General features: G+C 44.4%; 1 protein-coding gene across 1 annotated transcript in view; it reads right to left on the minus strand.

Moving 5' to 3' along the window:
• The window catches only part of Acadvl (Acyl-CoA dehydrogenase very long chain), a 224,065-nt gene that overhangs the window by 57,679 nt on the left and 138,685 nt on the right, over positions 1 to 27,701 (minus strand). Inside the window, exon 7 of the mRNA XM_045748593.2 lies at positions 16,658 to 16,804. Coding sequence (XP_045604549.1) covers positions 16,658 to 16,804 — 147 coding nt within the window. The remainder of the gene's footprint in view (positions 1 to 16,657; positions 16,805 to 27,701) is intronic.

The raw sequence follows: 27,701 nt of genomic DNA on the forward strand, positions 1-27,701 counted from the left end.
GGCTCATCCGAGGCCGGGAAGAGGCGGAGCCGTTGGAAGATCTCGGGCACGACCACCAAAGATCGTGGCAAATAAGGAGATGGAACGTCTGCTGAACAGAAAGCTCCCCAATGCAAGCAAGCCCGCCAGGAGATCAGAAACGACGGGTCTGACGCGAGACATCGCTAGACCCTGAAATGCCAACAGGCAGGGCAAGCCAGGAAAACTGAAGAAGGCGTAAGGGTTGCCACCAGAACAGTACCCGAACCAAGGGGTACGAGCAACGAAAACAGACCAAGACACATAAGCGCACCATATGACACAGGCTGAAGGAACGCCCAAGAAACCAAGGAACGCATGAAGAAAACCCCTGTGGCAGAGAAGGAAACAAAGGGAATGCACAAGGAATGGAAGCGGCGGAAACCGACTTCCCCCATACAGCAGCAAGTGCAGGCAAAACCAAGCAAAGGAGATGCCAGGGAAGCGATAGGGGAGAGGCAAGACGAAAGAGCCAAAGCTCAAACCCCAGGAAACACAACCAGGGGTGAACAATCAGGCGTGGACAGAACCCCATCCACATGGAAGGGCTAAGCCAAGGACCCGAAGACCACAAAAAATAACACAAGCAAACCCCAGGCACAAAACAGCAGCAAAGTGTCACACCACAACCTGACACAAGAACAAGGACACGCCACCGCGAAACACGTTACCAATGCACACGTACAGCAGCAACATGCACCACACGCAGCATGCAACAAAATAGTAACAGGAATTGATAAAATCGATAGGGAAGATTTCCTGAGACCTAGAACTTTAAGAACAAGAGGTCATAGATTTACACTAGCTAAACACAGATACCCAAGAAATATAAGAAAATTCACTTTCGCAAATAGAGTGGTAGATGGTTGGAACAAGTTAGGTGAGAAGGTGGTGGAGGCCAAGACCGTCAGTAGTTTCAAAGCGTTATATGAAAAGAGTGCTGGGAAGACGGGACACCACGAGCGTAGCTCTCATCCTGTAACTACACTTAGGAAATTACACTTAGGTAATTACAAGTATGTAGCAAATTGTCTCTGCGAAGGCAGAGAACGGTGCAGGCAGACTCCAGGGAGACCCCAGACAGGGCCAACGGAGACACGACAGAACCCAGTAAGCCCAGGAACCTGCACACCAGGCGACCAACGGCGGAGATACCTGCTCGATATCTGCTCGATGGAGTTTTGGGAGTTCATTTACTCCCCAAGCCCGGCCCGAGGCTAGGCTTGACTTGTGAGAGGTTGGTCCAGAACCTCTATTAGAAAACAGGCTAGTGTTCTCTTGAAGATGTCCACGGATGTACCGGCAATATGTCTTATGCTCGCAGGTAGGACGTTTAACAACATTAGACCTCTGATGTTTATACAGTGTTCCCTGATTGTGCCTATGGCACCACTGCGCTCCACTGGTACTATCCTGCATGTTCTTCCATATAGGCGGGACCAACGAGCCAGAGCTCAGAGCCCGCAAGCACAACCAGGCGAGCCCAACCAGGTGAGTACATAACCAGCATCACAACCCACACACCTCATAACACGAAAGAGGTGGGTCCCCTGAATGATTCTAGCATGGGTTGGACATGCCGACGAGTGGGACTGGAAGGGTTGAAAAGGGACAGTCACAGGTGTGCCGACGGTCTCATATTTGTACATAAATATACCTAAATAAAGACAGGTATATAAATATCTCCGCATTCAGCGCCCGGCCGAAAGACGCCAGACCGCAGAAACTCACCTGTCGAACAGAGGCACGAACGTGACACGACCCAACAGTGCCAAGAAGATCTCGGGAGCACCGCCAGGTGAAGAAGCCAGAGCTGGACAAGCAGGAGAGCAGGGTAGAGGCAAAGGAGGAGGCCCACACCCACGACACAGGGAAAACCTCTGCGTCCTCCCCACAGCTGTAATCCATGACACCCCCGGAGCAACGGGGCACATACCTGAGAAGGGAGAAGAGCGAGAGGTGAAGCACCCGAGAAAAAAAAGGGGCGCAGAACACCAGCACTGAAACACACCACGAGTGTAGCTCTCATCCTGTAACTACACTTAGGTAATTACACCGCCCAGACCAAAACAAACTCCCACAGCGCATGCGCAGGACACGCTGGCCGAACTACACAACCCGCTATGCGGGAAGGCGCCAACTAGAACTACTGCACAAGAAAAGTCGCCAAACAGAACGCAACCCTAGGGAACCGCTAATTAGAAAAAACAACCCATGACACAGGACAGGAGCTAAAAGAGTAAGCAGCGACAACATAACCGGCCAACGAAGCGAAGCAGCGACAACATGATGGATGTGACTCCGGGGTCACATCCATCAGACCCATGCGCCCCCAGGGATTTTCCAGGGTCCCGAGCGTTTACTCACGCTCAGGTAATCCCAGGCAGGGTACGGCTAACCAGCGTCCAAAGCTACCAAACAACTTTCTAAGAACTGAACCCCCGGAACGTGTACACTCACGGGGACCTAGCAGGGGGAACCACCAGAATAATACTCAGAACACAAGGGACACAAGGGGGAAGAACAAAGGCAGACCCCAACCAGGTAGATAAACAAAAATAAAAAGAAAACCCTGCAAGAGGATAGCGTACCCAGGCAGGAACAGAACTGGCTGCCGTATAGGTGAAAACAAGCTGCGCAGCACCCTGCTCCCCACCGGTGCAAAACTGCCCCTTACCCTCAGGCGAACAAGGGCGACAGAACACCTAAGCAAACAAAGGGTGGCTGAAAACCAAGTAATAAACGGCCTAGCAGGGGCAGGACCCAAGGAACTTGTGGAAGGTGGCCCCAAGCCCCAAGGGCAGTACTTACAGGGCACCTAGGGAAGGTTGCCCTAGGCGCATGCAGTCCGAGTACTGGAGACTCACTCCCGACTCACGCACCACCTAGAAGACAGACACCACACTCTAGGTACAGTGCTGAAACAACTAATAGAGCCGGAGCACACAACCGGTGCCTAAAGCATCAGCCGAAGAACTGATGGGTGGATAGCCGGCATGAGAGGTCTGGGGCTCTCCCCTCCCCGGGAAGGGGAGGGGGGAGCTGGCAGATAGTGGCGCGGTGACATGTGACATCATACTAGTTTGCTTGTTTTCTGTTGGGGAGTTCTATCCACTAGTTTGCTTTTTGGTAGCAATTTTAACCAGAATAGGGGGTTTGTTTTGGAATTCTTACCTTTCTGGGTGCTTGACCCGGTCAATGGCAGACATAGAATGCTTCCAACCACACGGGGGTTTCTATAGGCCATTGCTCCCCTTGCCTCTCTGAGGTGGCCAGGCTCTGGCCGTGGTCCCCGGTAGGCCCTAGAACTCCATACACATGACTGGTAGCAAAGTCTGATATTAGCATATCAGCCTGGTATAGCTCTGGGGAGCCGATGGGGCTCCCCCCAGAAAAATAAAGAATTTTGAAAACAGAAATGCCAAAAAGGTTCATTCAGTGTTTGTCGGGTAGGCTGCTCCATTATTGAGAAATAAATGAAAAATACAAAACAAATGGAACACATTTGAAACACACAAAGATTGTCATAATGGAACAGCCTACCTGACAAACACTGAACAAACCTTTATGGCATTTGTCCATTTTTCAAATTGTTTCAACTGTTTTTTTTTATTTAACCCTTTAAGTGCACAACACATCATATGATGGGTTGAGTAACTCGCAATAACTTGCGCTTTCCATCATATGATGTACTGGAGTACCGCGCATGATTTGAATGGTCCGCGGGGTAGAGGGGGGGCCACCATATGCTGCCCAGGGGCTATAGTAAACAGCCGCCATTTTGAAAAAAAATCCAGCTCACGCTATCATCGCGTGGGAGACATCAGTTACCCAGCAGCCACCATGTCGAGCACACGGCCAAACGCTTCCTGGGCGCGCACCACGCAATCACTCACCCACAAACAAATAACTAGTGAATTATTTTCTGATGGTGAGGAAAGTGATTTTGATGACTCTGACATAGATAAGGACTACACACAATTGACCGATGATAGTAGCACCGACAGTGAAAATGACATACAGCCGCCTCCCATGGTGAGGCCTATACGCTCACCCATGCCACCTCGCCCAGCATCTACTCCAATTCACCCACGACCACACAGTTCCTGTGCTTATTTTAGAATCTGAGGGTACCTTGGCTACCTTGAGGCTACCTTGAGGTGCTTCCGGGGCTTAGTGTCCCCGCGGCCCGGTCGTCGACCAGGCCTCCTGGTATCATGCGTCAGCAGCATCTCGCCCAATCAAGCGCCACCGCATGGAACAACATGAGGCACCAAGAGCCTCATGTTCACGTGCTTCCATCTCACGTGCACGTAGCGGCCGTACTGTGCGTAGACTGGCTTCAGCTCCTGGTCCACGGTGCGCATCGCTTCCTCGCCGTCGTGTCCCCTGTTGCGTCTCGCAGGACACCAGGTGTATTAATGTGGAATGATGGTGCCGGTTTTATTCCTCGAATTCCTGCCTTTCACAATAAAGACAATGGGATTACAGAGCTTTTCCCTGATAATGGAGAAGATGTGTGTGAATTGGATTATTTTACAGCATTCTATGACGAGCCGCTCATGGAATATTTTGTACACCAAAGGAACCTTCATGCGGCTCATCTCATTGGAAAAAGAGATAACAGAATTTTCACGATTGCAACGTTGGAAAACCACCACTGTAGGTGAAATGTATGTGTTTTTATCAATATGTACGTTGATGAAGCACTGTGTCAAACACGCTATCACAGATTATTGGAGGAAAGATCTGACTACTCCAACACCTTTGTTCAGGAAATGTATGTCCCGAGACAGGTTTCAGATACTACTCAGGTGTTTGCATTTTGTAAGTAATGAGAACCGGACAGAGGATGATAGACTTTGGCGAGTGAGGCACTATGTGAATGAAGTGATTGGAAAGTTCAGAGATTTTTATATACCAGCACAGAAGCTGGTGATTGACGAATCCCTTGTGCTTTTCAAAGAACGTGTTTCATTCAAACAATATATTCCCTCCAAATGAAACAGATTTGGATTGAAATTCTTTGTACTGTGTGACTGTAATTACCTAAGTGTAGTTACAGGATGAGAGCTACGCTCGTGGTGTCCCGTCTTCCCAGCACTCTTTGTCATATAACGCTTTGAAATTACTGACGGTCTTGGCCTCCACCACCTTCTCACTTAACTTGTTCCAACCGTCTACTGAAACAGGATACGTGTTACACATGATTCTGTATTCAGCTAGCGCTGTAGACATTCCCGGTAACAATGAACATGGTTTCTCTGGTAGTGTGGTGAAGTCACTGATGGCACCATGGATGAACAAGGGCCACATCCTATACACAGATAATTACTATACAAGTCCATTGCTAGCTAGGTTCTTGATTGAAAAAAGAACCGGGTTGGTTGGCACAGTAAAGGCACGAAGAAGGGAAATGCCAGTGTTTGATGGTGGACTTGCAGTTGGTGAGTGCTAGGTATGGAAATGTGATCAAATACTCTTGGTACGGTGGAAAGACAAGAGAGAAGTGAACCTGCTGACAACCGTTCATGATCGTACAATGTTGAACAGTGGCAAGGTGCACAGTGTAACGAGAGAACCAGTATATAAGCAAGATTGTGTTCTTGACTACAAAATCAATATGCGTTTGATTGATAAGGCTGACATGATGATTGGCACTATCGTGTGTGTGCAGAAAACATTGAAGTGGACGAAAAAAGTGTTTTTCCATCTTGTTGACATGAGCATGTTGAACTGATATAATTGTATCTGGTGAAAACTGGACGTAAACCTATTTTCCGTTCATTTGCTTTTACACTTGCAACACAGTTTTTAGCAAAGTTTGGTCAAGAAGTCCTTGGCATACAAAGACCAATCATGAACCCAGTGTTGCAGTATGCTGTAACACCCAGGCTCGCTCACATAGAGGCCTTTCAGCAACACAGACTAAAGAATTTGCCAGCAGGTGGAAAGCGTGCAATAGGCCAACGTGCATGCCTAGTATGTAAAACAACAAAACGAAGAGAACAGAAACATAAAATGGTGCAGACATGGTGTGAAGGGTGTGGAGTTGCATTGTGTGCTGTCAACTGCTTCAATGACTACCACTCGCTCCAAGATTTCTAAATGTGCAATAATAGTGCAAAAACCTGTACATAGTGCGTGCTAGTGTGTACATATAAAATAATGAACATTGTGATTACTGTACATAATATAATGCAGTAATAGAAAATGTTTGTGTGCACATGTGTATACTCGACATATGCAACATTTATTGACAATAACTGTGAAGTAACATTATGTGCAACACAATTAGTGACTAATATTGCAAAGCATACACACCGAGACACTGTAAATAATGACGCAAAAATAAATTCGTGGCAACTCTGGCTGCTTGAAGACGGCGCGCAACGCCTCCGGGACGCACCGTGCATGAGCGAACATGCAAACTGTGACGTCACCACCCATCTTGTCGGCTCAATTACGTCGCCGGTAAGTACAATTGATTTTTTTCCCCATGATCAGGGAACACAACTTAACAGGTTTGGAAGAAATTTTTTTTTTTTTTTTTGCGCCTGTGGGTGTCAAATGGTCAACCCATCCTCCGAATTGACAGTACGATTTAATACTAAGTGTAATAAGTACACTTTCTTACTGTCATAAACAGTGCATAAATGCACTTATGGGACTGTTACATTTACCCAACTCCCTCCCTCGATTTAATTCTCCTCGTTTTCTGTTAAGACACTCAAAATTTTAGGATGAAGATTTCAACTTCAGCTTGCTTTACACAAGTTTTAAATATCAGGAATTTCTTTTTCAGGTTTATTAAACAATATAGATTTTATACAAAATTTTAAAATATCCTGAGTTACTTTACAATTTATTGATATATTTTAGTTTTGTTTTATTAGTTTTATAAAACTGTAATATCAATATAGCTATAGGTTCAGTACTAATTGTAATTAAGAAGCAATACAATTATTATCTTCAAAAACTAAGACGGTTAGGTGAGGTTGTGGTTTTCTATCCAGTTTTTCAGGTAAACTCAAATATTCACAATATATTTGACAGTACAATTTAATACTAAGTGAAAATAATTCCTAACTGCTATGAATGGTACATAATTGCACTTATTTGTCTCCTTACATTAACCACCCCATTTTTGGAGGACGGGCTGCAAATGGTATATAGCCATGCGCCATTTAAGGGTTAACCACTCAACTGCGCCAGCCGACAAAAGTCATTTTGGGAGTTGTCCGTTTTTTTTTTTTTTAGGTTGTATTTTAATGTTGTTTAATGTTTTCATTACTCTTTGTGTTTTGAAATTAAAATAGTTTAGTTTGGAAACATTTTGACATTATCTTTACCTGAATATTTATAAAAACAACAAAATTATGTCCTTAACAATTGCACTTTGAAGTTTCTGCCAAAAACGGGTGCGCAGTACAGGGGTTAAGCCAGTCCGAAGACAGCTCCAGGAAGGAAGAGAAACACAAAGCCCAAGCCAAGAGGCCACGAGTGCGCAAGTCCTCAGCAACCTGCGCAGCCGAAAGGGAAGGAACCTGCACATGGAGCTGTACAACGCCAACATCCTGAGGAAGGGTAGGAGCAAACAAGCACTCATTGAGGTGCTCAATCTCGCCCCCCAGGAAAACCTGAACCACCGTCGAAGCCTCGAGCCACTCCAGGAAACAGGAATGACAGAAGGTATGCCAAGCCTCCAAAGCAAACACAGGACGACTCCAGAACCTCGTAACGGACCCAGTAAGGAAATGAAGATCCAAACCTGAACGAAGTCAGATCCATAACAGAGGCATACTCTGGGTCACGCAGGAGGTAAGCCGCAAGGGCCACCAGCACCGCAGGAGGTTGGATGTGGGAAGCCGAAAACCACCGGAAAGACAGAACCAAAAGACACACCCGGGGGTAAACGGAACCAAACCCGGGGAGGGGAAGACACCAAATCCAACTCGTATGCAGCGGGGAGGAAAGGAAAACCCCACTCCTTGTAACAGTAAGCCCCGCTCAGAGGGCAGAAAAATCCAGGCGGTATCCAATGGGGCCCAAGTCTGCCCCAGGATCCTCCACTGCAGGAGTATCATCTTGCAGCTCACAGCTGCTTGCTGGTGAATCAGGTAAACTGAGTCACCAGCAAGCAGCAAAACTCGCAAGACTCTGGGTCGAAAGTGTCACCAACCCAAGGCAGTGTGATGGAGGCAAAAAACAGTGAGTCACACTCTGAGACAAGGAAAACTGAGCAACCCTATCAAAACAGATATCAAAGCAAGGGGGGACTCAGGGGCCACATCCATCGGACCTGCGCACTCCCGTGGGGTTTCCCAGGGTCCTGAGACGGAACTCACGCCCAGGGAATCCCAGGCAGGGTACTGCTAACCAGCGCCCAAGACTACCAAGTAACACTAAAGCTGAACCCTAGGGACGTGTACACTCATGGGGACCTAGCAGAGGGGTCAGAAGAAGAGAACATACTCTCAGAAGAGAGAACGTACTCAGGACAGGTACAATGGGTGCAATAATCAAGGCAGACTCCCCCCACCAGGCAACACAACAAAAATAAAAATAAAACCCCGCAAGAGGACAGCGTACCCTAAAGGAACAGAGCTGGTTGCTATGAATGGGGAAAACAAGCTGCGCAGTACCTTGCACCCCTTATCTGTGCAAACTGCTTCTTACCCTAAGGTAAACAAGGGAAACAAAACACCTAAGCACCCAGAGGGCGGCCGAAAAACCAAGCAGTAAAGCGGCCAGCAGAGACAGGAACCAACAAAACTTGTGGAAGGCGGCCCTCAAGCCCCAAGGGCAGTCTTACAGGGCACCTAGGGAAGGGAACCCTAGGCGCATGCAGCCCAAATACTGTTGAATAACTCCTGGCTCGTGCACCCATGGAAGGCAGCCACCACACTCTAGGTACAGTGCTGGAACAATCACTGAAGCCAGAGCACATGACCTCTGCCTCTAGTATCAACCTCAGAACTGAGGTGTGGATGGCTGGCGTAGGGGTCTGGGGGCCCCCCTTCCCCCTCCCGGGGAGGGGGTAGCTGCACAGACAGCAGCACGACGACGTGTGACGTCATGCTCATTTGCTCGTTTCTGTTTGGGGAGTTCTGTCCACTAGTTCGGTTTTTTTGTAGCAATTTTCACCAGATTAGGGGTTTGTTTTGGGATGCTTACCTTTCTGGGTGCCTGACCTGGTCCATGGCAGACATAGAAGGCTTCCAACCACTTGGGGGTTTCTATAGGCCATTGCTCCCCATGCCTCTCTGAGGGGGCCAGGTTCTGGCTCGTGGTCCCCGGTAGGCCTAAAAACTCTATACACATGACTGATGCCAAAGTTTGACAATTAGTAATATCAGCCTGGATAACTCTGGGGAGCTGACGGGGCTCCCCCAGAAAGAGGATGAAAATCTAAGAGCCAGGGACCAAGACGATTCCAAAGAATGGACGAGCACCGCCTGTCAGCATGCGAGGCTAGAAGCGAAGAACATGGACACCACCTCCCTCATAAACGGTACAAACAACTTCAACAAGGCAGCCGACGCCTGAGCTGCCGAAGCAAGCACACTGGACACTGGCCCAGAACCCAGCTCCTCCACACCCACCCCGAAGACAGCTCCAGCAGGGAAAAGAAACGCAAGACCGAAGCCAAGTGCCCACGGGTGTGCAAATTCTCGGCCACCAGGGATGCCAAAAGGAAGGGAACCTACACGTGAAGCTGCACCTGGCTGACATCATGAGAAAGGATGGGGGCGAACAAGCACGCATTGAGGTACTCCAACTCACCCTCCAGGTAAACCTGAAGGACCGTGGTCAACTCCTGTCATTCAAGTGCACAGTGCACGGTCCGACAAAACGAATGCCAAGCCCCCAACGAAAGAAAAGGCAGACTGTTAGCCAGGAAGATTCCGGCAACTCGCATTGCACCCAATAAGGAAAAGAGGAGCCTAACTCCAAAGAAGGCCTCATTATCGAGGCATAATCCGGGTCTCACACGAGTTAAGCCGCAAGGGCCTCCCACACCTTCCTTGGTGGGATGCGAAAAGCCAAAAACCTCCAGAAGGAGGGAACCGAAGAACCCAAGGGAACTCTGAACCGAACCCGGGGAGGAGTCGAACTCATAACAAAATCGTACAGGGAGGGGGATAGGAAAACCCCTTCCCCCTGTAACAACAAGCCCCGTACCGATGGTATCAACACCCAAGCAGAGTCAATTGGGGCCCAAGCTCCCCTTACCTTGAAGTTATCTTGAAGTGTTTCCGGGTCTTAGCGTCCCTGCGGCCCGGTCGTCGACCAGGCCTCCTCATTGCTGGACTGGTCAACCAGGCTGTTTGACTCGGCTGCTCGCAGCCTGACGTATGAATCACAGCCTGGTTGATCAGGTATCCTTTGGAGGTCCTTATCCAGTTCTCTTTCTTGAACACTATGAGGGGTCGGCCAGTTATGCCCCTTATGTGTAGTGGAAGCGTGTTGAACAGCCTCAGGTCTCTGATGTTGATAGAGTCCTCTCTCAGAATACCTGTTGCAACTCTGCTTTTCAACGAGGGGTATTCTGCACATCCTGCCATGCTTCCTGGTCTCATGTGGTGTTATTTCTGTGTGCAGGTTTGAGACCAGCCCCTCTAATATTTTCCAAGTATAAATTATTATGTATCATAATAAGCGCTCAAGAGAATACAAATTTAAGCTCTTTAGTCAGTCCCAGTAGTTTAGACGTTTTACTGAGTGGATTCTAGTAATAAAGGATCTCTGCATGCTCTACATGTCAGCAATTTCTTCAGCTTTGAAAGGGACTGTCATTGTGCAGCAGTGCTCACTCTGGAGAGCACTAGCGTCTTGAAAAGTATCGTCATTGGTATAGCATCTCTAGTATGAAAGGTTCTTGTTATCTAACCTGTCATTTTTCTTGCAGTTGTGACGGCTACTTTATTGTGTTCTTAAAAGTCAACTCCTCCCCAGCCCCAGAATCCTCCACGTTAGGACTCAGGGCCAAGCTGTCCTCCAAACCATCTGCCTCTGGAGAAAAGGCAGTGTCCACCCGAAAAAGCAGGGATTAAGGGGGCCCACTGGTGCGACCCCAAAAGCTCCGGCAGGAGGAACAGGCTCGAATGCCTTCGCCACCGATCCGGAAGGGGCAATTCCCGAAGCCGCCCGAGTCTCACTACCAAATAATCAAAGCAAGGCTGGACATCCGGAAAGGCAACCAATCTCGTACGTTGCTGCAACCTAAACCTCGCATGCAACGCTAAAGCTGTCTGCACCCAAATATCAGTCTCGATGGACTGGGTGAATGGAGTACAAGCAAAGAACACTCGCAGGAATCTGGGTCAAAGGCGTCACTGACCCAACAGGCAGCATGGCGGAGGCAGACGGTGAGTGTCACCCTGAGTCAAGGGTACAGAGCAACCTTCAAACTCGTACAAGGCGAGGTGGAACTCAGAGGTCTCCTCCAACGGATCACTGAGCCCCAATGGGTGTTTCCAGGGCCCCTTAAGCTGACTGCTAAGGGAAGCCCAGGCAAGGTACTGCTAACAGGTTATCCCAGAGCTACAAAGCCAACAAACTAAAAGCTGAATCCCTGCGACGTGTACAAGCACGGGGGACCTAGTGGAGGGCCACCAAAATCCTACAAGTAGTCCTACCACCACTAAAGGCAGACCCTCACCAGGCAAATCAAAACAAAGACAAAAGAAAACCTAACCTAACCTAACCACCCCAGTTGAACCCCAAGGGCGGGCAATCACCGAGCAGCGACAGAACCACACGGAGGTAGCTGCTCCTGAATGGCTCATGGAAGATAACCCTAAGCTGCAAAGGCAGTACTTACGGGGCACCTAAGGAAGGTAGCCCTAGGTGCATGCAGCCCCAGTACTCTTGTGTTACTCCTGGCTCACACACAACCAACACAGAGCAATAACACCACACTGCAGCACTGCGCAAAGAGTGGAGCCAGAGCGATCAACCGTCACCAAACAACAGCCTCTTGAACTGAGGAGAGTTGCCGGCGTGGAGGTCTGGACCCCCCCCCCCGTCCATGGGGGGAAGTGGGTTGCGCAGACGGATGCATGGCAGTTGTGGTGACGTCATGTTTGTTACCGTGTTTTTGATTGGAGAGTCCTGTTTGCTAGTTCGGCTTTCGGTTCGCAATTTTTTGACTGGCAGTAGTATGTTTTGGAATTCCTACCTTTCTAGGTGCCTGACCTGGTAGGTGGCAAACAAAGGCTGCTTCCACTTACACTGGGGGTGTCTTTAGGCCATTGCTCCTCGTGCCTCTCTTGAGGGTGACAGGTTCTGGCTCTGGTCCCCCAGTAGGTCTAGAACTCCTTAAATTGACTGTTGCCACAGTCTAATATGCAGTACACACATCAGCCTGGTATGGCTCCAGGAAGCTATAGGGGCTCTCCACAGAAGATGATGTGGTATGATCACCACTTATAAAATACTAACAGGAATTGACCAAATTGACAAAGCGGAATTCCTGAAACCAGCAACTTCACAACAAGAGACACAGTACACACACACAGGACACAGATTCAAGCTAAGGAAACAAATGTGCCAAAAAATATTACAGTTTTCTTTTGCAAACAGTGGCAGACAGAATGAGTTAAGTGAGAAGGTGGAGGAGGCCAAAACTGCCAGTAGTTTCAAAGCGTTATATGACAAAGAGCACTTCGAAGATGGGACACCACGAGATCATACTATAACTACACTTAGGTAATTACACACCAACTATATTAGCAGTGCTAGCAGGTAGTAGGCAATACACATTCACTATACTAGCATAACTAGCAGCTAGTAGACAACACACATCCACTATATTACCATAAGTACACATGAATAAGGTAACTGCAGAAGGCCTATTGCCCATACGGGGCAGTCCCTATTTATAACCACCTAATCTCATTCATATATATGTCTAATCTACGTTTGAAACAATCAAGGGATCATACTTCTATTACGTTATGCAGTAATTGGTTCCACAAATCAACAACCCTGGTTCAAGCAGCCGGTACTTACCAACCCTGATAAATAGTGGTTCAGTAACTAGTGTTACCGAATCAGTATTTACCAAGGTTTTTCCAAAATATAAACTTATCCAATTTATACCCCTTGTTTTGTGTTCTGTCTTGTGTTGATACTTTTATTACCCGATTAATATCCCCCTTTGTTATGTCCATTCATCCACTTGTACACCTCTATCATGTCACCCCTAATTCTTCACCTTTCTAGAGAATGTAATTTAAGCTTTGTTAATCTTTCTTCACATGACAGGCTTCTAATTTGGGGGATTAGCTTTGTCATCCTAAGCTGGACGCGTTCAAGTGAATTTATATCCATTCTATAGTACGGCGACCAAAATAACTGAATAATCTAAATGGGGCCTAACCAGAGCAAGATATTGCTGAAGAACAACACCAGGTGTCTTATTACTAACGCTTCGATTAATAAATCGAAATGTCCTATTTGCCTTATTATGAACATTTATGCATTGATTTTTTGGTTTTAAATTCTTACTAATCATAACTCCCAGATCTCCTTCACAATCCAACTTCACAATCTCAACACCATCTAGCTCATATCTTGCAACTTTTATCATCATTACCTAGCCTCAAAACCTTACATTTGTCAGCATTAAACTGCATCTACCAATCTTTTGACCATTTCAAAACCTTATTTAGATCATTTTGAAGTGATAGCGAGTCTTTTTCCTGTGTTTATTACCCTCCCAATTTTTGTGTCATCGACAAATTTGCAATTATTGCTGCTAGAACCTGAATCTAAATCATTTATATATTATGAATAACAGAGGTCCCAGGACAGAGCCTTGAGGCACTCCACTTACAACATTTTCCCACTCTGACTTAACCCCATTTATACTAACTGTTTCCTTTGGTATAGTCATGCCCTAATCCAACTCAAGTTAGCACCCCCAATACTGTGAGCCTCTCTTTTGAATCAATCTTTCATGTGGCACAGTATCAGAAGCAGTACTAGCAGCAAGTAGACAATTTACAAATCCACTATACTAGCAGCTAGTAGACAACACACATCCACTATATTAGCAGTACTAGCAACTAGTAGACAACACATATCCATTATATTAGCAGTACTAGCAGCTAGTAGACAACACACATCCACTATATTAGCAGTACTAGCAGCTAGTAGACAACACATATCCACTATATTAGCAGTGCTAGCAGCTAGTAGACAACACATATCCACTATATTAGCAGTGCTAGCAGCTAGTAGACAACACACATCCACTATATTAGCAGTACTAGCAGCTAGTAGACAACACATATCCACTATATTAGCAGTGCTAGCAGCTAGTAGACAACACACATCCACTATATTAGCAGTACTAGCAGCTAGTAGACAACACATATCCATTATATTAGCAGTACTAGCAGCTAGTAGACAACACATATCCACTATATTAGCAGTACTGTTGTCTACTAGCAGCTAGTAGACAACACACGTCCACTATATTAGCAGTACTAGCAGCAAGTACACAATTTACAAATCCACTATACTAGCAGCTAGTAGACAACACACATCCACTATATTAGCAGTACTAGCAACTAGTAGACAACACATATCCATTATATTAGCAGTACTAGCAGCTAGTAGACAACACATATCCACTATATTAGCAGTACTAGCAGCTAGTAGACAACACATATCCATTATATTAGCAGTACTAGCAGCTAGTAGACAACACATATCCACTATATTAGCAGTACTGTTGTCTACTAGCAGCTAGTAGACAACACACGTCCACTATATTAGCAGTACTAGCAGCTAGTAGACAACACATATCCACTATATTAGCAGTACTAGCAGCTAGTAGACAACACATATCCACTATATTAGCAGTACTAGCAGCTAGTAGACAACACACATCCACTATATTAGCAGTACTAGCAGCTAGTAGACAACACACATCCACTATATTAGCAGTACTAGCAGCTAGTAGACAACACACGTCCACTATATTAGCAGTACTAGCAGCTAGTAGACAACACACGTCCACTATATTAGCAGTACTAGCAGCTAGTAGACAACACATATCCACTATATTAGCAGTACTAGCAGCTAGTAGACAACACATATCCACTATATTAGCAGTACTGTTGTCTACTAGCAGCTAGTAGACAACATACCCATTATATTAACAGTACTAGCAGCTAGTAGACAACACACGTCCACTATATTAGCAGTACTAGCAGCTAGTAGACAACACACATCCACTATATTAGCAGTACTAGCAGCTAGTAGACAACACACGTCCACTATATTAGCAGTACTAGCAGCTAGTAGACAACACACGTCCACTATATTAGCAGTACTAGCAGCTAGTAGACAACACACGTCCACTATATTAGCAGTACTAGCAGCTAGTAGACAACACATATCCACTATATTAGCAGTACTAGCAGCTAGTAGACAACACATATCCACTATATTAGCAGTACTAGCAGCTAGTAGACAACACACATCCACTATATTAGCAGTACTAGCAGCTAGTAGACAACACACATCCACTATATTAGCAGTACTAGCAGCTAGTAGACAACACACATCCACTATATTAGCAGTACTAGCAGCTAGTAGACAACACACATCCACTATATTAGCAGTACTAGCAGCTAGTAGACAACACATATCCACTATATTAGCAGTACTAGCAGCTAGTAGACAACACACGTCCACTATATTAGCAGTACTAGCAGCTAGTAGACAACACACGTCCACTATATTAGCAGTACTAGCAGCTAGTAGACAACACATATCCACTATATTAGCAGTACTAGCAGCTAGTAGACAACACACATCCACTATATTAGCAGTACTAGCAGCTAGTAGACAACACACATCCACTATATTAGCAGTACTAGCAGCTAGTAGACAACACATATCCACTATATTAGCAGTACTAGCAGCTAGTAGACAACACACATCCACTATATTAGCAGTACTAGCAGCTAGTAGACAACACACATCCACTATATTAGCAGTACTAGCAGCTAGTAGACAACACACATCCACTATATTAGCAGTACTAGCAGCTAGTAGACAACATACCCATTATATTAACAGTACTTGTAGCTAGTAGACAACACACGTCCACTATATTAGCAGTACTAGCAGCTAGTAGACAACACACGTCCACTATATTAGCAGTACTAGCAGCTAGTAGACAACATACCCATTATATTAACAGTACTTGTAGCTAGTAGACAACACACGTCCACTATATTAGCAGTACTAGCAGCTAGTAGACAACACACGTCCACTATATTAGCAGTACTAGCAGCTAGTAGACAACACACGTCCACTATATTAGCAGTACTAGCAGCTAGTAGACAACACATATCCACTATATTAGCAGTACTAGCAGCTAGTAGACAACACATATCCACTATATTAGCAGTACTAGCAGCTAGTAGACAACACATATCCACTATATTAGCAGTACTGTTGTCTACTAGCAGCTAGTAGACAACACACGTCCACTATATTAGCAGTACTAGCAGCTAGTAGACAACACATATCCACTATATTAGCAGTACTATCAGCAAGTAGACAAGTAGGTAGCAGTACTAGTACATACACTACTCTTCCTCACCAACTATACCTGGATAGTGCCAAAGCTATCAATGCGCTGACCAAACTGCATTCGAGTGGTGGCAAAATCAATTGCCTTCTTGGTAGAGTAACGCAACGTGCCCGTCATTGCTGCCGCCATACCAAACCGTCCATTATTCAGTATCTGCATTGCAACCTACAAAAAATATATATATTGTTATTCATGAGTACTATAAACCCACCATTGAATGTAATGAAACAGATTCCCTGAAGTTATCCAGACTGGTATGTGCTATATTAGTTTGGGGACATCAGTTACAAGAGTTTTGCCTACAGGGGACCACGAGCCAGAACCTGGCCCCTCCCTCAGTGAAGCGCACGGAGCAATGGCCATACTCTTCTACATTTAGAGTACTGTATGTCATTTCTGTCTTCAACAAGGAAATACCCCCTAAAAAGGTAGGCATAACAATACAAACCTCCAACTGGTGAAAATTGAGACCTACATCTGAACAGAGCCAAAGAGCTTCCCCCCAACCCCCCCCCCCCCAAAAAAAAAAGAAATAAGCAAATCATCATCCAACTAGAATGCCCACTCATTAGCACCCCCATCCCTTTCCACCTACAGAGGGAAGAGGGAGCCCGTTCAGGTGAGCCGGCAGCTACATACATCAGTTCGCAGAATGATGAAAACTGTTGAACAGAGAGAGGGAGGGTATCGGGGAGCCTCTGAGGCTCACCCAGAAAATAGTATTTCATTACATTCAATGCTGGACTTTTGTAGGGAGCCCTGTTGGCTCTCTGAAGCTAACTACCCAACAGAGAAGTAAAACAAGGACTTACCTGGAAGGAGGCGGCAGCACTGCATGTCTCAAGACAAAGAAGTGACTACTGGCTGCGGATGAGCCACAGCCGCAAATGAGCCACAGAGATATTAGAAAGAACTTTTTTAGTGTCAGAGTGGTTGACAAATGGAATGCATTAGGAAGTGATGTGGTGGAGGTTGACTCCATGCACAGTTTCAAGTGTAGATATGATAGAGCCCAATAGGCTCAGGAACCTGTACACCTGTTGATTGATGGTTGAGAGGCGGGACCAAAGATCCAGAGCTCAACCCCCGCAAGCACAATTAGGCGAGTATAATTAGGTGATTAGGCGAGTACACACGGAGGGGTGACAGGTAAGCTTCTAACATGGATGAAAAATTTTCTGACAGAAAAAAATGAGGGCAGTAATCAGAGGCAATGTATCGGACTGGAGAAATGTCACAAGTGGAGTACCACAGGGTTCAGTTCTTGCACCAGCGATATTTATTGTCTACATAAATGATCTACCAGTTGGTATACAGAATTATATGAACATGTTTGCTGATGATGCTAAGATAATAGGAAGGATAAGAAATTTAGATGATTGTCATGCCCTTCAAGATGACTTGGACAAAATAAGTATATGGAGCACCACTTGTCAAATGGAATTTAATGTTAATAAATGCCATGTTATGGATTGTGGAATAGGAGAACACAGACCCCACACAACCTATATATAATGTGAGAAAGCTTTAAAGAATTCTGATAAAGAAAGAGATCTAGGGGTGGTTCTAGATAGAAAACTATCACCTGAGGACCACATAAAGAATATTGTGCGAGGAGCCTATGCCACGCTTTCTAACTTCAGAATTGCTTTTAAATGCATGGATGGCAATATACTAAAGAAATTGTTCATGACTTTTGTTAGGCCAAAGATAGAATATGCAGCTGTTGTGTGGTGCCCATATCTGAAGAAGCACATCAACAAACTGGAAAAGGTGCAAAGACATGCTACTAAGTGGCTCTCAGAACTGAAGGGCAAGTGCTACGAGGAGAGGTTAGAGGCATTAAATATGCCAAAACTTGAAGACAGAAGAAAAAGAGGTGATATGATCACTACATACAAAATAGTAACAGGAATTGATAAAATTAATTGGGAAGATTTCCTGAGACCTGGAACTTCAAGAACAAGAGGTCATAGATTTAAACTAGCTAAACACAGATGCCGAATATAAGAAAATTCACTTTCGCAAACAGTGGTAGACGGTTCGAACAAGTTAGGTGAGGTGGTGGTGGAGGCCAAGACCGTCAGTAGTTTCAAAGCGTTATATGACAAAGTATACACACACATGGTATATACAATAGTATATACACACACATGGTATATACAATAGTATATACACACACATGGTATATACAATAGTATATACACACACATGGTATATACAATAGTATATACACACACATGGTATATACAATAGTATATACCAACATAGATGGAGTGAAATTGAAAATATTGGAGTTGAAGAATTAATTAAACTCAAAGTCCCAGATATTGTTGCATTAACAGACGAAACTTGAAGAAAATATTTTAAATGAAGTCGTATTCCCAAGGGGCTACTCAGTTTGGAGACCTGACAGGAAAACTAGGAAGGGAGGAGGAGTGATTGTGCTGGTGAAAGAACACCGGAAGGTAAAAAGTTAATAATTGAAAACCCTCGAGATATTGACATAATGGCACTTCAGATCTGGAATCAAGATGATAAGCTGATAATTTTAAATGCCTACAGCCTACCAAGCAACTCGCGGACAAAGGAAGAACTGGATGACAAACGAGAGGGCCTCAAAATGGTCATGAGAGAGATTATGGTAAGAGCTGACAGAGATAAATCCCAATTGTTGGTACTGGAGGACTTCAACTTTAAGGCAATAGACTGGGAGGCCTACAAGCCAAGAATGGAGGACATTTGGACAGGCAGATTTGTAAACCTCATCTTGGAGACATTCATGTATCAACACGTCAAGCAGGCCACAAGAATGAGGGAAGGAGATGTTCTGGCAATACGGGATCTAATATTCACCAGAAAAGAAGAGCAGGTATTTGACATCCAGTACCTCCCTCCCTTGGGAAAGAGTGATTACGTCCTCTTGGACATTAAATACGCTTTGCGATATAATCTAGTACAGAATGGGGACATTGAAACAGTTGTTAAACTCGATTTCAATAGAGGACACTATGGGGAAATTAGAAATTTTTTTCATGGGTATAATTGGACAGACTTTTTGCTAGGTAAGGAATTAAATGAGATGTATGCCATATTTTGCAAAATATACGATGAAGGCACACAAACATTCATACCAAAACAGAGATGCAGACCTAGGAAACAGGATTGGTTCAACAGAAATTGTAAGAGGGCCAGAGATCAAAAGACACAAACATGGAATCATTATAGGAAGAGGCCAAACCCCAAACACATCAGCGATACAAAGATGCAAGAAAACACTACACGTCAGTAAGGAGAGAGGCAGAGAGGAACTTTGAGAACGGCATAGCAGACAAATGTAAATCAGATCCAGTCCTTTTCTATAAATTCATTAAAAGCAAGCTGCAGGTAAAGAATAATATTCAGAGGTTGAAAATGGGGGACAGATAGATGGAAAATGAAAAGGAAATGTATGAAACATTAAACGAAAAGTTCCAAAGTGTGTTTGTACAAAATGAGGTCTTCAGGGAACCAGACGCAATAAGAATTCCTGAGAACAACATAGAGCACATAGAGGTGTCTAGAGACGAAGTGAAACAAATGCTCTTGGAGCTAAGTAAGAACGAAGCAGTTGGCCCAGATGGAGTTTCACCATGGGTTCTGTGAGAATGTGCAGTTGAGCTCAGCATACCACTTCACCTGATTTTTCAAACATCCCTGTGTACTGGAGTCATAGCAAATGTGTGGAAAAAGGCTAACATTTCCAATTTACAAAAAAAACAAAAAGGTTCCAATTTACAAAAGTAGCAGCAGGGAAGACCCCCTCAGTTATAGACCTGTATCACTGACAAGTGTAATAGTCAAAATATTGGAAAAAATAATAACTAAATGAGCTGAACACCTGGAGAGAAATAATATAATATCAGACAGACTGTATGGTTTTCGATCTGGAAAATCCTGTGTATCGAATTTAGTCAGTTTCTACGATAGAGCCACAGAGATGTTACAGGAAAGAGATGGATGGGTTGACTGCATCTATATGGACCTAAAAAAACACTTTTGACAAAGTTCCACATAAGAGATTGTTCTGGAAACTGGAAAATATTGGAAGGGTGACAGGTAGACTTCTAACATGGATGAAAAATTTTCTGACAGAAAAAATGAGGGCAGTAATCAGAGGCAATGTATCGGACTGGAGAAATGTCACAAGTGGAGTACCACAGGGTTCAGTTCTTGCACCGGTGAAGTTCATTGTCTACATAAATGATCTACCTGTTGGAATACAGAATTATATGAACATGTTTGCTGATGATGCTAAGATAATAGGAAGGATAAGAAATTTAGATGATTGTCATGCCCTTCAAGAAGACCTGGACAAAAAAAGTACATGGAGCACCACTTGGCAAATGGAATTTAATGTGAATAAATGCCATGTTATGGAATGTGGAATAGGAGAAAATAGACGCCACACAACCTATAATTTATGTGAGAAATCCTTAAAGAATTCTGATAGAGAAAGAGTTCTAGGGGTGGTTCTAGATAGAAAACTATCTCCTGAGGACCACATAAAGAACGTTGTGTAAGGCTTTCTAACTTCAGAATTGCTTTTAAATACATGGATGGTGAAATACTAAAGAAATTGTTCACGACTTTTGTTAGGCCAAAGCTAGAATATGCAGCGGTTGTGCAGTGCCCATATCTTAAGAAGCACATCAACAAACTGGAAAAGGTGTATGCTTGATACCTGCTTGATGGGGTTCTGGGAGTCGTTCTACTCCCCAAGCCCGGCCCGAGGCCAGGCTCGACTTGTGAGTGTTTGGTCCACCAGGCTGTTGCTTGGAGCGGCCCACAGGCCCACACACCCATTACAGTCCAGCTGATCTGGAACTTCTCTTAGAAAACAGTCCAGTTTACTCTTGAAGATGCCCACAGTTGTTCCGGCAATATTTCTTATAGTCGCTGGGAGGACGTTGAACAACAACGGACCTCTGATGTTTATACAGTGTTCTCTGATTGTGCCAATAGTACCTCTGCTCTTCACTGGTTCAATCTTGCATTTTCTTCCATATCGTTCACTCCAGTACGTTGTTATTTTACTGTGTAGATTTGGGACCTGGCCCTCCAGTATTTTCCTTGTGTATATTATTTAGTATCTCTCTCGTCTCCTTTCTAGAGAGTACATTTGGAGAGCTTTGAGACGATCCCAATAATTTAGGTGTTTTATCTCGTCTTTGCGTGCCGTATACGTTCTCTGTATTCCCTCTATTTCAGCAATCTCTCCTGCTCTGAAGGGGGAAGTGAGTACTGAGCAGTACTCGAGACGGGACAACACAAGTGACTTGAAGAGTACAACCATTGTGATGGGATCCCTGGATTTGAAAGTTCTCATAATCCATCCTACCATTTTTCTGGCTGACGCAATTTTTGCTTGGTTATGCTTCCTAAACGTAAGATCGTCGGACATTATTATTCCCAAATCCTAGACATGTTGTTTTTCTACTATGGGAAGATTCAATTGTGTTTTGTACCCTGTATTATGTTTCAGATCCTCATTTTTGCCGTACCTGAGTACCTGAAATTTATCACTGTTAAACATCATGTTATTTTCTGCTGCCCAATCGAAAACTTTGTTGACATCTGCTTGTAATTTTTCAATGTCTTCAGCAGAGGTAATTTTCATGCTGATTTTTGTGTCATCTGCGAAGGATGACACGAAGCTGTGACGTGTATTTTTGTCTATATCTGATATGAGAATAAGGAACAGTAGCGGTAGCGGTGCAAGGACTGTACCTTGAGGTACAGAGCTTTTAAATTAACTTCGCTTGGACTCGATTTTATTTGATTGACTGTTACCTGCTTGATACCTGTTTGATGGGGTTCTGGGAGTTCTACTCCACAAGCCCGGCCCGAGGCCAGGCTTGACTTGTGAGAGTTTGGTGCACCAGGCTGTTTGGAGCGGCCCGCAGGCCTACATACCCACCACAGCCCGGTTGGTCCGGCACTTCTCTTAGAAAACAATCCAGTTTTTTCTTGAAGATGTCCACGGTTGTTGTTACTCTTTGTGTTCTGTTCGACAGGAAATTGAGTATCCAGCGTCCTACTTTTCCAGTTATTCCCATTGACCTCATTTTGTGTGCTATCACCCCATGGTCACATTTGTCGAACGCCTTTGCAAAGTCTGCGTATAAACATCTGCATTTTGCTTTTCTTCTAGAGCTTCTGTGACTTTGTCATAGTGGTTGAGTAACTGTGACAGACAGGATCTTCCTGCTCTAAATCCATGTTGTCCTGGGTTGTGCAACTCATTGTGTTCCATAAAACTAGAAATTTGATTCCTAATCACTCTTTCAAACACTTTTATTGTGTGATGTTAGTGCAACTGGCCTATAATTTTTTGCGAAGGCTTTACTCCCCCCCTTGTGCAACAGAGCTACTGTATATCTGCAGATTTAAGTGCTGGTGGTATCTCCCCTGTATCTAGGCTCTTTCTCCATATTACGCTGAGTGCTCTCGCTACTGGTACTTTACATTTCTTTATGAATATTGAATTCCATGAGTCAGGCCCAGGAGCTGAGTGCATAGGCATATTGTCAATTTCTCTTTTAAAGTCTTCTGAGTTTGTGGTAATATCCGTTATATTATTTGCAGCTTGAATGTCATTCATAAAGAAGCTGTCTGGGTCATCAACTTTCATGTTGTTTATTGGTGTGCTAAACATAGCCTCATACTGGCTTCTTAGGATTTCACTAATCTCTTTGTTGTCCTCTGTGTACGTACCTTCATTTGTAATTAACGGTCCAATACTGGTAGAGATTTTTTATTTTTATTTTGCATATGTGAAAAAATATTTCAGATTTTTCTTTATCTCTTGTGTAGCTTTCTGTTCCAATTCCATTTCCTCAGACTCATATGATCATTTCAACGTTTGTTCTATTTCTTCGATATCCCTGCTTAGGTTTATTTTCCTTGCTTGTTCTAGTTGTGTCTGCCGAAGCATTTCCGTTTATTTTTTCCTTCTCCTGTACAGTCGTCTGCGTTCTCTTTCTAGAGTGGTACTCTTTCTGCCCCTCCTCACAGGCACGTGCTTCAAGCAGACCTTGTAAGCTTCAGCTGTCAGTTGAGCTATTCCAACTGACTTGTGGGAGTTTTGGGAGTTGTGGGAGTTTTGTCGCTTAAGACCATCTCCCATTGAATGGTTGCAAGGTCTACATTTATTTTTTCCCAGTCGATCCTCTTATTGTTGAAATTGAATTGATTGAATACTCCTTCTCGCTTGTTGGGTCTCTTAGACCTACTACCGTTATTTATGCTAGTTCGCACTTCAATGAGCTTATGGTCTGAGTACGTAATATCTGAGATTGTAATGTCTCTGATTAGTTCATCATTGTTTGTAAATAACAAGTCTAGTGTGTTTTCGTTCCTAGTGGGTTCTGTAATCTGTTGATTGAGCGAGAATTTGTCACAGAATCTCAAAAGTTCTCTGACCTGTGGTTGGTTGTTTCCCGGGTCATTTCCTGCTACGATATTTGTGTTTGCCATTCTCCATCTTAGACTCGGTAAATTGAAATCTCCAAGGAATATCTGGAGCTGGATTTGCTAGGTTATCAAGTATGTTCTCTATTTTGTGCATCTGCTCTGTGAATTCCTCAACCGTTGTATTTGGCGGTTTATATATTAGAATAATAATTAGGTTTAGTTTCTCTACCTTAATTCCAAGTACCTCTAGCACCTCATTAGTTGAGTTTAGTAGTTCTGTGCATACCAGGTCCTCTTTAATATACAGACCTACTACTCCATTTAACCTAGTTTTTCTATCACATCCAGATAAATTATAATTTGAAATCCAGATGTCAACATCCATGTAATCTTTTGTATGAGTTTCCGTGAATGCCCCAAATATTGAGTTTGACTCTAATAGGAGGCCATTTATGAACTTAAGGAAGAAAGGAAGAGACAAGGAAGTGATCTAAGCGTCACACACAAGAGCCAGCCAAGACCGAACCTGAGAGGGAACCAGGTGGGACTTCCGCCATTTCACCTAGAACCCGAACCCAGCAAGCTGGTAAAGAACCAATTCCCTGGCGAGCAGACACGTGGACTGGTTAGGAGCCCAAACCAGCCAGTTGTCGAGGTAGGCCAGAACCTGAATACCTAACAGATGTAGGCGGGCCAGCACGCCCCGAGTAAGGCGTGTGAAAACACGAGTCGCCAGTTTCAAGCTGAATGGAAGGCAACAAAAGTGGTAAATTCAAATGAATCTGGACGTGCCAATATGCATCCTTGAGGTCCAGGGACACCATCCAAGCATCCGGTTCCAACAGAAAACGGACCTGGGACAGCGTAGTCATCCGAATGGAGGAACAATAAACCCATGGGTTCAGACAGGACAAATCCAGAATGAACTGGAGCTTCAGGACCGGTAAGAGGCAGGAAACCCACCTGAGGGACGAGGTCGTTTCGACTGCGCCCAAGTGAACCCACTCCGAGATGACCCGACAGAGAGCAGGAGAAGAGGACTGCCTCACCAGCCCCGAACCCCCAGAAAGACGAGTCACCCAACGCCACCACAAGCTGCACAAAATGACCCGAAAGGCCCACAAATCATGGGACCAGGCGCGAGGAAACAGAGCGAGCAGAGCGAGCCAAACAGAGCGAGCAGAGCGAGCCAAACAGAGCGAGCCTCCAAAGGGAGCCGGTCGGCCGAGCGGACAGCACGCGGGACTTGTGATCCTGTGGTCCTGGGTTCGATCCCAGGCGCCGGCGAGAAACAATGGGCAGAGTTTCTTTCACCCTATGCCCCTGTTACCTAGCAGTAAATTAGGTACCTGGGTGTTAGTCCAACCCGTCCTCTTAAAAATAACGTCACTTTTGGCTGGTATGCGCGTTATGGCTAAATTTGGACGTAATTTGAAATTAAATCGACTCACAAAAGTGACGTTCTGTTCCGTTTTCTATTTGAGTCGTCCGGCGTACGCGCAGAGGTTATAAAAGGACACTTTAAATTAATGTTTTTCATAACGTTTTGAAACTTCATGAGAATTTCCTGCCCACCTAACCTATCAGAGGACCCTTAACTTACTGTTGTTGAAAAAAAAAATTCCAAATATATTTTCATTTTTTTTTTCATTTTCAAATTACGTCCAAATTCGACCATACGGGCAAACGGCCACAAGCGACGTTCTTTTTAAGAGGACGGGTTGGTTAGTCAGCTGTCACAGGCTGCTTCCTGGGGGTGGAGGCCTGGTCGAGGACCGGGCCGCGGGGACACTAAAAAAGCCCCGAAATCATCTCAAGATAACCTTAAGATAACCTCCCCATCAATGGGACGAACTGTGAAAGGGCTGTTATGGTAGGAGCAGACAAAGATAAATCCCGATTTGTTGGTACTGGGGAACTTCAACTTTAAGGCAATAGACTGGGAGGCCTACAAGGCAAGAATGGAGGACATTTGGACAAGCAGATTTGTTAACCTCATCTTGGAAACATTCATGTATCAACACGTCAAGCAGGCCACAAGAATGAGGGATGGGGATGTTCCATCAGTACTGGATCTAATATTCACCAGGAAAGAATAAGATATTTCACATCCGTACCTTCCTCCTTTGGGAAAGAGTGATCATGTCCTATTGGACATTAAATACGTTTTGCGATATAATCTAGTACAGAATGGGGACATTGAAACGGTTGTTAAAACTCGATTTCAATAGAGGACGCTATGGGGAACTTAGACAATTTGTTCATGGGTATAATTGGACAGACTTGTTGCTAGGCAAGGAAGTTAATGAGATGTATGCCAAATTTTGCAAAATATAGGATGATGGCACACAAACATTCATACCAAAACAGAGATGCAGACCTTGGAAACAGAGTTGGTTCAACAGAAATTGCGAGAGGCCAAAGCTCAAAAGACACAAACATGGAATCATTATAAGAAGAGGCCAAACCCCCAAACACATCAGCGATACAAAGATGCGAGGAACAGCTACACGTCAGTAAGGAGAGAGGCAGAGAGGAACTTTGAGAATGGTAAAGCAGACAAATGTAAATCAGATCCAGGCCTTTTCTATAAATTAATTAAAGGCAAGTTGCAGGTATTCATAATTAAAGGCAAGTTGCAGGTATTACCCCTTCACAAGCGAGAAGGGGTATTCAGTCAATTCAATTTCAACAATAAGAGGATCGACTAGGAAAAAATTATTTTCATTTTGCTTTAGAAGAAAAGCAAAATGCAGATGTTGTATACACAGACTTTGCAAAAGCATTCGACAAATGTGACCATAGAGTGATAGCACACAAAATGAGGTCAATGGGAATAACTGGTAAAGTAGGATGCTGGATACTCAACTTCCTGATGAACAGAACACAAAGAGTAACAGTCAACCAAATAAAATCGAGCCCGATCGCAGTTAAAAGCTCTGTACCTCAAGGTACAGTACTTGCACCACTGCTTTTCCTTATTCTCCTATCAGATATAGACCAAAGTACAAGTCACAGCTTTGTGTCATCCTTTGCAGATGACACAAAAATCAGCATGAAAATTATCTCTGCTGAAGACATTGAAAAACTACAAGCAGATATTAACAAAGTTTTTGATTGGGCAGCAGAAAGTAACATGATGTTTAATAATGATCAATTCCAGGTACTCAGGTACAGCAAAAATGAGGACCTGAAACATAATACAGGGTACAAAACATAATCGAATCTGCCCAAAGTAGGAAAACAGCACGTCAAGGATTTGGAAATAATAATGTCCGACAACCTGAGATTTAGGGAGCATAACCAAGCAAATATTGCGTCAAGCAGAAAAATGATAAGATGGATTATGAGAACTTTCAAATCCAGGGATCCCATCACAATGGTTGTACTTTTCAAATCACTTGTCCTGTCCCGTCTTGAGCACTGCTTGGTACTCACTTTTCCCTTCAGAGCAGGAGAGATTGCTGAAATAGAGGGAATACAGAGAACTTATACAGCACGCATAGACGCCATAAAGCTCCTCAATTATTGGGATCGTCTCAAAGCTGTCCAAATGGACTCGCTAGAAAGAAGACGAGAGAGATATCAAATAATATACACATGGAAG

Source organism: Procambarus clarkii, chromosome 2 (assembly GCF_040958095.1).
Source record: "Procambarus clarkii isolate CNS0578487 chromosome 2, FALCON_Pclarkii_2.0, whole genome shotgun sequence".
NCBI classification, from domain to species: domain Eukaryota; kingdom Metazoa; phylum Arthropoda; class Malacostraca; order Decapoda; family Cambaridae; genus Procambarus; species Procambarus clarkii.